This window comes from Phaseolus vulgaris, chromosome 7, assembly GCF_000499845.2.
Source record: "Phaseolus vulgaris cultivar G19833 chromosome 7, P. vulgaris v2.0, whole genome shotgun sequence".
In the NCBI taxonomy this organism is placed as follows: domain Eukaryota; kingdom Viridiplantae; phylum Streptophyta; class Magnoliopsida; order Fabales; family Fabaceae; genus Phaseolus; species Phaseolus vulgaris.
This window is the reverse complement of record NC_023753.2, coordinates 5,867,691-5,879,704: the sequence shown is the minus strand read 5'-3', so window position 1 is coordinate 5,879,704 and position 12,014 is coordinate 5,867,691. Positions and strand designations below refer to the sequence as shown.

Here is a 12,014-nt window from a genome sequence, read left to right as displayed (position 1 = left end):
GGATGGAAAAGAGATCAGGTGAAGGAAGCTTATGGAGAAATGGAGAGGATGATCACGTCACTTAGAGGGTGGGAAACTCCAAGTTAAGTGAAGGAAGAGCTGCCACTTGAGATGTTCATACACTCAAGATAAGACCCAAAACCATTTAGGAGACTAAGCTCACTAATCACTCAAACAAAGTTTCTTTATTGTATTCAAAATCAAGTGAAAATACATGAGGCAAGACACCCTATTTATAGGAATGGGTGCCTTGGTGGGCAAGATGGGGAGGGGTAGAAATGTAATAAGAGAGAGGCAGTCTAGGGGTTGACCTAGGTCAAAGCCACCCCCTAGTCCTAGCTTCCAGAAGCTAGGGCTACCTTCCAACCCTAATGGACTTGACACAAGCCCACTTTGATAAATACACCCCTATTATGCTGTATGGATCCTACTCTACTGAAATTAAAAAAAAGGCAATTGCTTCCTGCACCCGATCAATTGTGACTGGCACCCGACACACTTTTAAAAATCCTAAAATGCCCTTGTCTTCTTTATTTACGGATAAAAATATCCGGAATTGTTAGTTGCTTACGGATAAAAATATCCGGAACTGATCGTTGCTTACGGATAAAAATATCCGGAAGCCACAGTTGTGCCTACGGATAAAAATATCCGGACCCAACTATATTCCGGATAAAAATATCCGTAAGTCAAAACAAACTTACGGATAAAAATATCCGGACCCCAAACTCCCTTATGGATAAAAATATCCGCACCTCTCAAAAGTCACTTGCGGATAAAAATATCCGCAACTCTCACTCACTTATGGATAAAAATATCCGGAAGCATGACGTACCTTCGAATCTGGTGCTCTGCCTATGATAATGGAGGTCACGGTGGGTGCAGAAGAATGGAGAAGAACGTCGCTCACGGTGGTTGGACAACAAGCTTGCTCACGGTGGCTGCACAACACGGTGGCTGCGGCAGGCACAATGGAATGGAAGAAGAGAAGAATAGGGTTGGTGCAGGTGATTGGGTGCTTATCACAATTATATTTTTCAGAATTTCATTAAGGGTATATTCGTCTTTTACTATTAAGTGATTGGGTGCCAGTTAGAATGTGTTGGGTGCAGGGAGAATGTGCCTAAAAAAAAAAAAAGACTAGCTGGTGATCATCTGAGGAATGATGGGCTCTAATGTACGGACTAGTGGTGGGTCTTGACCTAGTCATGGATCCTATGTCATGTTTCGGGTCATTCTTTTGAAGGGTTGGACTTGGTCAGGAGATGCTCTATCTCTCAAGTCTTCATCATCTCCTATTCCTTCTTTGTGTAATTTTATATTATTTATGAACTAAATTTTGAATTAAATAATACACATACTCAAATTATAATCATCTCTTCGCCGATAACTAACATAAATCATAATTTTAACTTTTATTTAATTGATAATATAATTTAAATTAATTTTGATATATCATTTCCAAATGTACTCTCTTGGTGTTTTCTACTCAATTTTGCTTTACAAATACCCATTTTTGTTGTATATAATTGCAAAATTATATAATTAGGAGAACAAAAATGCATGTTTTTGACAGAAGAAAATCCAAGGTAGAAAGATGGGCTTGGTGAAGATATAGAGATGAAAGACGAAGCACTAACTGGTGCTATGCATTAAACATCTCCCCCTGAAGCTTACGACAGCATGAAAGTGTGCACTAAACCTGGTATCGCTTTTGACTTGTGTACCACATTAGTGATTGTGATACCACACCCTAACTGCATGTTTGGACCTACGCTTTAGAGAAATGGACTCGCATATGCCCACAATACTCTCACTAGTTTCTCAGTCTTTTTGGTACTCGAAAATTCCAAAATACACAAGTTCAAGTGTACTTTAATTCCTTTCATGAAATGTGACCGTTTTATGCTTCAAGGATCCGTTTTTCTCGCTTTTTCACCTGCATATACCATAAGCCATTTAGATTATCTTGCCAAGACCACAAACACTAAACAAACTAATAGCGTGTGTCTGAGACAGCTGGCTGGTGCCTTTTATATATGTCATTTTCATTCTGATTTTATCACTTTGACACACTTCCTCTTTCTTATTTTGAAACTTCAGCAAAGCACTAAGTTTACCAATTATGGGCAAGGAGTGGCATTGGGGTGGAAGGTCCTCCAAGAAGGGTCGAGAAGCTCAAACAGAAATCCCTTCTGGTTGCATGTGTGCAGTCTTTCAGGCCTTTGATTTTCATCCATTTCACTTTTCCATTAACCACCACCAATCCTCTTTCAAGTCTCGCACCTCAGAAGATCACGCTGTCCCCAAAGGTACATTAGCTCCACTACACTCTACTTTATGCTCACTTTTCTCCAAGTCTCAAACACATTTATGCTCTAAAATGACCACTTTACTCTAAATAACTTCAATATGCCCTTAAATCAACTTACTCTGGCAAACTATGGATAATTCATGGTTTTGTATATTTCAGGAGCTGAACGACCGAGGAGTAGCTTGGAGTCAGAAGATGGTACTACAGTGTCATCAATCTCAAAAGAAGAAAATTTAAAAATACCAGTAAGTTAATTAACATGCTCTTTTTCACTATTTCACAGTACCACCAACTTTTCACTATGTGTTTCACTTTCCACATACATTTTTATTTGGGTTTGTTTATACTCTAAAGTGAGTAATGATGAAAACGATGATGATTAATCACTTGACTTGTTTAATGGTTCTTGAAAACCAGAAGAACATTCGGATCAGAACAAGAGGGTGCACAAGATCAAAAACAGAAAGCTTTAGTGATTTTTCCTCAGAAATCAGTGTCTCTCCAGGGACCAAGACACCAACTTTGGTTGCGAGGTTAATGGGTCTCGATCTTCTTCCTGATGCACATTCCTCTTCTTCCCCATGCCTTTCCACTCCAAACCTTCATAGGCCACGACAACACATCAAAATAATCAAACATAGAAACAGCACGGGAAGTGACTTCTTGCCTGAGACTCCTAGAATGTCCTCTGCAAGAAGATCGGATGTTGAGCATAGACTCTCTCTCCAAATCAACAAGGAGAACACAGTTCCTTATGAGGATTTTGAGGTTCCTCGGCTTTCTTTTTCAAAGAGAAAATATGATGAGAACAATAGCAGGAGTCCAAGCCACTATGCCAGGCAAATTGTCAAACAGGTTAGAGAAGGTGTTGGCAGAAAGGTTGGACGTGACATCACCAACACTATCAAAAACAGAGACCAAGGAGAAGAGGAATGTGTAGGCAAATTCAAATTCAAGAAAACTCCTAAAACTTCAGTGAGTGAATCCACTCCTGGTAAACTTTCAAACCAATCTTATTCCCCCAGACTTAGCAGATTCATTGACACCAAACAAAAACCAAGCACAACACCATCGCCAACAATTCCAAAAAATCAAAGCACACACTCAGTGTTAAAACCCCCATCACCTCCACCTGCGATCAACATTGAAACTGAGCTTTCAAAAGTTTCTACAAAGCCAAAGCCTGAAGCATTGACCAAGAAAGAGTTGCAGAAAAAAGAAACAGTCACAATATGCAAGAAACCAACCCTTGGAAAATCGAGTTCGAGGGTCAACAAGCCTCCACAAACATCAATCAGAAAGAAGCAAGAAGAACAATTTATTATCCGTCACCCATTAGTCACTAAAGCCAATGACATCAAAACCAAAAACAAGAGAACTCGTCCACTTTCAAGCGATCTTCTTAGTAGCCACAACACGGTTCGAAATCTTCTCCCTGTCAAGATTGGTCTTTCTCCTCAAAAACAGGTACCCGTTAAATAAATTTCACAAATTACAAGTCTTTCTTTTTTTCACCGCCTATTCTCATTACAAACACCAATACATTAATCTCGTCAAAAAAAACAATACATTGTTATTGAGTTTCATCATATATTTGAATATTATGTTTAATTAACAACTTATCAAGAACATTCAATAACATAACTTGTATAATATTGAAATAGTTATCAGTAACTTTTTAAAATGGTCATTACTTTCAATTTAATCATCACTATATACGGCTTACATTTATAATCTTATTTCTTTACAATATCCTCCACTTCTCATTCCATCTCTCTATATACATATTCTTATATTGAATTAATATACACACTTTAGTTCGCTTTTTCCTTTTTCTTTCTTTCGATATTTTAGCTCTTAAAATGCATTTGCATACTATTCCTACAATAGAAAACAAATCTTCCAATAATATCAAACTCTCTTTTTTCTTTTATATATATATGTATATATACATATATGTATATATACATATATATATATATTATTATATATGTATGTATGTGTGTACACTTTTTTAACGTTTAATTTTTTGTTTGGGTATTGATATAATATTATTGAAAGATTTGCTGGGGAAATAACAAAGTTTTACGTTTATCTAAGTTTATACCAAATTTAAATTATTTATTATAAATTTGAAATATAAAATTTATTTATTTAAATATAAAATTTATTAATAATTTTATTTAGTTGTTTTGTGCAGCGTTAATTAAAATACTAGTCACTGTGTTCATATTACACAAAAAAAGTGAAAGAATCATGTTTCAAATTTGTTGTATTGATCTTATTTGGTTCCTGTGTTCTGGGCATTTGGTTTAACTTTTGCGTGTGTTATACGGTAAAAAACACAGACACGGGTGAGTGATGATGATGATGATTCTTCTCGAGATGCAAAACGCAGCACACGGTTATTCAGTTGTTCCCGCCAGACGTGCAGAGAAGAAGCGCCACGACCACCCCCGCCCCGAGGACCAACCACCAGCGATCACGACAAATCTCACGGCTCCTTCACCACCACCCCCTCCGCCGCACTCCACGAAGAACCAGAGTTTCACTACGTCACAACCATCTTGTCCCGTAGCACTGGGTCCCACAGCAACGCCACCACGCCTATACCCCACCTCCACTTTGAGTGGTTCTCTCCCACCCACCCCTTGGTCCCTTCACTCTTTCACCGTCTCGAGCGCAACCCCACATCCCATTCCTTTGTCTCCTTCCCAGAAGACAACAAATATTGCGTCTTTGAGCGGAAACACAAGCTGGGTCCGCGCTGCAACCGTAGATTACTGTTCGATTTGGTGGACGAGTTGCTGTCGGAGATTCTGGTTAGGCCGAAGTGTTACAGAGGGACGCTGTTGGAGACGGTGTGGGAGAGGGTTCGGAGTTTGCCACGTGCGAAGTGCGAGGTTTTGGAGGACATTGATGGGTTGGTAGAGATGGAGGAGATGAGGGAAGAAGAGGAAGAAGAAGGGTTGGTGAAGGAGATCGAGGGGAACATAATGGAGTGGTTGGTGCATGAAACGTTAACCGTTATGGTTGGTGGCGAAGATACATAAGGGACGGCATGGTTTGGAAGGGAAAGTGTGGGGTCACATGGGAAAAAAGGGTTCACGTGATGAAAGAGAAGAGATACGATGCCCCATGGCTGTGGCTACACCATGGATCCGTCATCCGTGGAAAAAGGGAGGGGCTCACACCTTCTTCTGTAAAGCTCATCATTTTCTTGCAGTGCTTTCCGTGTCCTTTGTTTTTTACCCCTCTCTCTCTCTCTCTCGGTTGCCATATTGTAAAATTCCCTTCTTCTTTTTTCTTGTTAATATGTTTAGTTTATAGTTCGAGGAAATTTAAACAGATCAATGGATTTTGCTTTACTTGTTCCAGGAAGCATATTCACATTATGAAATTAGGAAAACCAACCCATATTGATTTGCACCACTGTTTCAAATAAAAAAAAGTTAGAGTGAAGATTAAATAATATTGGTGGATTCAGTTCCACTCTATGATCTGCAAAACATTTTTCAATCAAGTTTAAAATAATATTGAAAATGAAATTAATCCGTAAAAATACCATTATATATATAAATTAATTAATTAAGAGTCAAATAAAATATAAAAGGTTACTTCCAACAAAAATAAATAAAGAAATTCCCTTCAAGATCTTTAACTTAAACTTCCTTATGTCTTTATCATATGACTTAAGTCGTAATTTTATTTTAAAAATCTCTTACATTTCACTTATAATTTTCTCTTTCGAAAAAAAATCATCCATATTAAAATAATAACTGATTTTAATAGATTGGATATATTTGTATTAAGAATAAGATTTTAAATTTAAGTCGACTTTACAAAATTAACTTATAGGATAAAGTTTATAGTCACTTATATAATATAAAATATTCTTATCTTTAGTCAATGTGATATCTTCAACACACTACTCACATCGAGATATGTCAACTCGTGCACGATATTCTATATTTATAGGTGATTCGATGACACTCTCTCATATCAAGATTTGTCAACTCGTGCGTGAGACTATATATTTATGTATACTCCGATAACGAGTCAATAACTAGTAATCACAACAAACTCTTATTATGATAGACAATAGATAACTCTCATACCATATTAATAAATGAACTTTAAATCTAACTCAATCTTATAAAATTAACTTATAAGGTAATGTTTCTACTTATTTTCAAACTTTTTATTATAGTATTTATCTATTTATTTTTATTTCTAATAATTAAATAATTATGCAGTAATTCATTATTATCAAGAAAGTGCTAGAACACATAAAAAATGAGTTTGTTTTTGTTTTGCATAAATTTTTATAAACTACTATTATTGTATATAAGATTTTCTTAAAAAAAGAATATGGTTTGTGCGAAAGTGAGTTTGAATCTCTTATTTAAAATATTAGAATAAAGTATTATAGATGAAAAAACAAATTGTAAGTGATCATCTTACTAAAGTGGCTGAATACTTTCCCCTAAGAGAGATAAATTTAAACTTCTGATACTCATTTTCGTGAATTGTTTGTTTTATCAAATTTGGGTAAACTAACAAGTAACTTATCTCACTATTGTTATAATTTAATATATTTATATATTTTTGAAACAAATATTAATTATTATATTTTAATTTAAACAACAAAGAAATGAAATAAAAATGATTCATAAATTATTAACTGTTAAATAAATTTATTTATACTTTAAAAAAATTATAAAATTAAAATTATAACAATAGTTTTTTGTATAGATATTGTAAAAATACAGAAGAGGACGGATGATAAACACGTAGTTATATGCTGATTTTTGTCTCGTTCCCCATCTAAAAATTGGTAATGTGAAAATTCATTTGACCTGTATGCGGTGAAAAATGTTATTTTGCGTCAAAGTCGACAAATTCTTGTGACGAGTTCAAACTTTTTGGATGTTTGAACCAACGTTCACCCAAAAAAACTATATAAGAGTTTTATATTGTTAATTAATAAAAATAATTTTATAAATGAATTTTACGTAATTATTTTAGAAGATAAATCTATAACCATGTTCAGTTTAGTTGATGTGTAACCTATAACTTTAAAATAATAGAATTCTGGATTTTAAATTTTTATAGTTTTCATTTTTCTTTTCTCTTTCTCATAATCTCTCAATTCTCTTTAACTTTTTCACTTACTACCTCATTTCTTTTAAAATTTGATTGCAAATTATTAGGGTCATTCATAATTAAGTTCCCATTTAATTTAAAGATTTTGTCTATTTTATTTTTTTATAATTTTGTTATTAATCTAAGTGTGATCGGTTGATAAAAATATCATCTCAACTTGTTTTATCATATATTAAAATTATATAATGTTTGGATAACTTGGTCTATGTCCCGGATTTTTGTGTAACTAGTTTATTTAAGAGGTTGTTTTGAAGAGAAGTATTTTATGTAAAGGAAAATAATTTTAACTTTTCAATAGTACTCTAGAGGATATAGATGTGGAGGTGACATAATCACAAGTTTTAAATTTCTATTGCAGAGATTTAATTGATGAAAATTGTTTGGTTCTATATTGTTTTAAAGTGTAGAGATCCGATTTTGATAGTTTGGTAGTTAAAATGTTGTTTTTGATGTTGAAAATTGTATTGAATATTGTTGAAGTGTATTATAAATGGTTTGAAGCGTGATTTTGAGTGAAGATTTAAAAAATTAGTTTGCTAGGGTACTTAAGCTTTTGATATTTTTGCTCAAAGGAAAAGATTATTGCTTAAGCAAAATTGGTACTACAACAAAACCTACTCTCCTGTATATTTTCGCTCAAACGAAAATAGTATTGCAACTAAGCTGAGTATCGACCCAATTTTCGCTCAAGCAAAGAGGTTTTTGCTAAAGCGTAAGCCAATTTCACTCAAGCTAAAAAAAATCTTTCTCTTCTTTTCTTCTTGTCTCTTTGAATTGGATTATGTGTAGATTTTTTACAAATGTAAAGTTTGTATATTCAATTTATTTGTGAAATATTTAAATGGTATGTATTGTACAAGAATGATGAATTTGTATGAAATTAAAATTATACATTTGGGATTATCTGGCTTCACTCAGGATCTAAGTCATGTAAACTAAGATATCAGGTGGTGAGAAATTGATGAAGGAGTTTATACATATTGTGACCGCCTATGGACACACAATATTATATGTTTAGACTTACCATGATCATTTCTTTTAGATTCACATAACCTACTTAATACGAGTCTTATGGACGACGTCAGTTGATATTTCGTTTGTTGAATATCTTTAATGCATAATCCATGTATGATCTATATGATTGTTGTATATTAGTATTGTAATGAAATTGAACTCTTGTGGTTTGATACTTGAATTTTGTATGTCTATGTTTGTATATTAATTTCAAGTCTAATTGTTTCTTTTTACTTATATTTTCATATGTTATCTTTATTTCATTAATTTATCCTTACTATTCTTGTTGTTTTGTGAATTACGATTACGGTTTTATGTACACGATCATAAAGTTAGTGTTTCATTTTTATATTTCCTGAACAATGTTATCTTATACTATATTTATGTTCATCAACATATTTATTGCATTTTTTTATAAAATATAAAAGTTAATGGAAAAAATATAATATTAAAAAAATTGAATAACAAAAGTATTTTAATAATTTAAAATATTAACCACTACAAAATGAATACATAATACTCTTCCTTGATTTAGTATTCAATTTTTTTTTTAGTATTCAATTTAAAAAAAAATAAGTATTAAGATGAGAAAGAACAATACTATATATGAATTTATTTATCACAGTTAATTATGTTGAATTCTTTTTATGATGTCAATAATGCAAAAATACTTATTTACGACAAGTAATATATAACTTTTATTACCAAACGTTGTCTATCAAAACGCAGTGATATTTTTAAAATTAAAACGAGTATATAGATAACGGTTATAAGAATAATCACTGTCTATTTAAATCATAGAGTTAATAGAGAACGATTCTAATCCAACCATATATATATATACCACTAACAGAGTTAATAGAGAACGATTCTAACCCAATAATCATTCTTTTTTTTTTATATATATATATACCACTAACGATTTCTTGAAAAAATAATTCAATCATATATACAATTCCAAGTGAATTCTGTCTTGAGATTGTTTAAGTCAAAATCCTAAACTATATTTTTTTTCTAATTTTAAATAGAAGAAAAATGAGAAAAAGAATTACAACGTGAATCTACACAGAATAAAATTACGCAAAATGAAACCAACACCTTATTAATAGCGTTCAACTTCTTTGTTTATATTTCAATTTTGTTTTTATATTAAATAAATTAATCATATTTTTTTCTAATTTAGTTTCTATGAAAATTCTTTCACTTACTTTTTTTATTCTCTTTCTATTTTATTTCTCAAATGAACAGAGAGTGTGGAAAACGAGGAAGGCAAAATATCTCTCGTCTCAAATTACTATATAAAAATATCAATTGCATACTTATGTGGATATGATCATCAACTTTTAAAGTAAAAATTCAATAAACTCAAAAATAAATATTTTTTCCTAATAGAAGGATAGTTAAACTAAATTTAACTTGAGTAATAAAAAAGTTCTCCTCAAATATGCATATGCCAATAAGATACATGCAACCCTAATATATAGTCTTTAATAAATTAATCTAAACAAAGTTGGATTTCCTTGGGAAGGGAAAAAACCATTCACAAATTCGTTCAATGTAATTTTTTTTGAAGATATATGAATAATTTTGGCAGTTGATAAAAAAAAGGATTTTATCATTAAATATGAACTCAGAGCTGAGGAGTTTAAACAATAATTTGCACAAAATATATGAGATTTTAAACTTCATTTTTAGCATGTTGCGCGCACATACAGAAATACCATCATATTCCAATTATATGTACCACTTTTCCTTTGTCCAAAAAGATGAAGAAAGAATCTTTTAAAAAATATAATTTTTTTTATTTTGTAAATATGAGCATATCTTTTTGCTTAGATATAAAGTGAATGGAATAATAGATTAGTGCGCAGATAGTGTTATCGTACCTACAAAGAAGAAATATAAAAAGGATACATTACTTTTTGAACAAGGATAAAAAGGTAGAACATGCTCAGAGAATCATATTCTGTTTGCTTCTTACTTCATGCAACTTTTACATTGTAATCTACCATGCAATAACAATTATTTTAAAAAATAAATAAAAGGAATTTTTGCATGAAACGTTCGTTAACTTCAATGCAAGCATTTTTTTTTCCTTGTCTTTCTTCAAAACAAAAGGTTAAATGTTTCAAAGGAAACCAAAACAATCAGCTTTTCTCTTTTTCTTTTTAATGTTCAGAACTTTCGTCCACAACCAAACCATCCTTTTCTTCAAACCAAAACTTTAGAAAATAGAGAAACGTTTGTTTGACACCTATGAAAGAGTGCAAAAAAATAATATTATAAAAGTAAATAACTAAGTATATGAACTTACAATTCCATTAATACATACAATTATTTCTTATCTCTCTTTTCTCATGACATCATGTTATACCTACTGCATTTATACTTCTCTTTTGTGTCAGTTAACATGGTAGTTTTTATGTATATTTTTTTTTCTATATTTTGTAGTAATTTTTCAAATTATGCATATAACTTAAAATGAGTGTTATTAGTTTATGATTTGAAGGTTATTATGTATTTTTGTGTTGTAATTATTATTAAGATTAATGTTTTTTAATTATTTGTAATAAGTGGAATACTTTTCTTTAGTTTATGGTTTATTCGTAGAAAAAATTTTGTTGGTATAATAGGTTTCCATTTAGTTTCTTCTTAAAATTATTTATTAGTAGGTATAGACTATCTTAGTATCATTTTTAAAAAAAAATTATATATGAATTTTGGTCTAATCCTTCCATATCTATTTGTATTTCTTTTTTCTTGATACTTGATGTATATTAGATGTTAAATTTCATTGTGATACATTATATAAAACTTTTATAGAATAAGAATTTATAGTAATTTAAATACATTTAAAATAATTACAAGTTTTCTACGAAGAAAATCTCAATTAAAATATAATATATAAATATATATAAATGTCATCTCATAATTTAATTTTAAAATATTGTTAAATTTAAAATTACTTTTTAATATAATATTAAAATTTATTATAAAAAAGTTGGTTGGTATCACTTATTATTGAATCATTCACCTTTATCTAATTATATATTTAAAATATTCCGTCATTCGCAGAAAAAAAAAGTGCATGAAAATTTCATTCTATTTATATAAATAAGTATGATATCACTTTACATACCAAATTGAAATTTATTAATGAAATATTTGAGTAATGGAAGAGATTGGTTTAGATTAAAAGATGGTGAAATTGAAAAAGAAAATAGTGATATGTGGGAGGTGAAAGTGAAAGTATATTAAGAAAAAAAGAAGCGGGAAATTCAAAAAGAAATAATGAAATAGCTAATTAATAGGTGGCATGTGGTATTAACCATATATGTCTGATCGTAAATGGTGGGAACAGGTAAAGAGAGTGAGACTGACTCCAATTTAATGTTCACCTGATGAGAGAACCAACACATGCTTCGCTTATAGATCTGTTTCTTTCTGCCTGTCCTTCAAACCCTTTCTACTCACTCTTTCATGCTACTGCTTCTACTACTGCATTTATGCATGCATCATC

General features: G+C 31.3%; 1 protein-coding gene across 2 annotated transcripts; it reads left to right on the top strand.

Moving 5' to 3' along the window:
* The first annotated feature begins 1,641 nt into the window (after positions 1–1,641).
* On the top strand, positions 1,642–5,695 carry LOC137828793 (protein LONGIFOLIA 1). 2 transcript variants are annotated; one of them, XM_068635494.1, is made up of 4 exons: positions 1,642–2,312; positions 2,474–2,559; positions 2,735–3,781; positions 4,663–5,695. In XM_068635494.1, the coding sequence occupies exons 1-4, from the start codon at positions 2,126–2,128 to the stop codon at positions 5,365–5,367; spliced, it is 2,025 nt and encodes a 674-aa protein (XP_068491595.1). In that variant the 5' UTR covers positions 1,642–2,125; the 3' UTR covers positions 5,368–5,695. The 2 variants fall into 2 exon arrangements, with proteins under 2 accessions (XP_068491595.1, XP_068491593.1); XM_068635492.1 differs by having other exon boundaries at positions 2,732–3,781.
* Positions 5,696–12,014: the final 6,319 nt, after the last annotated feature.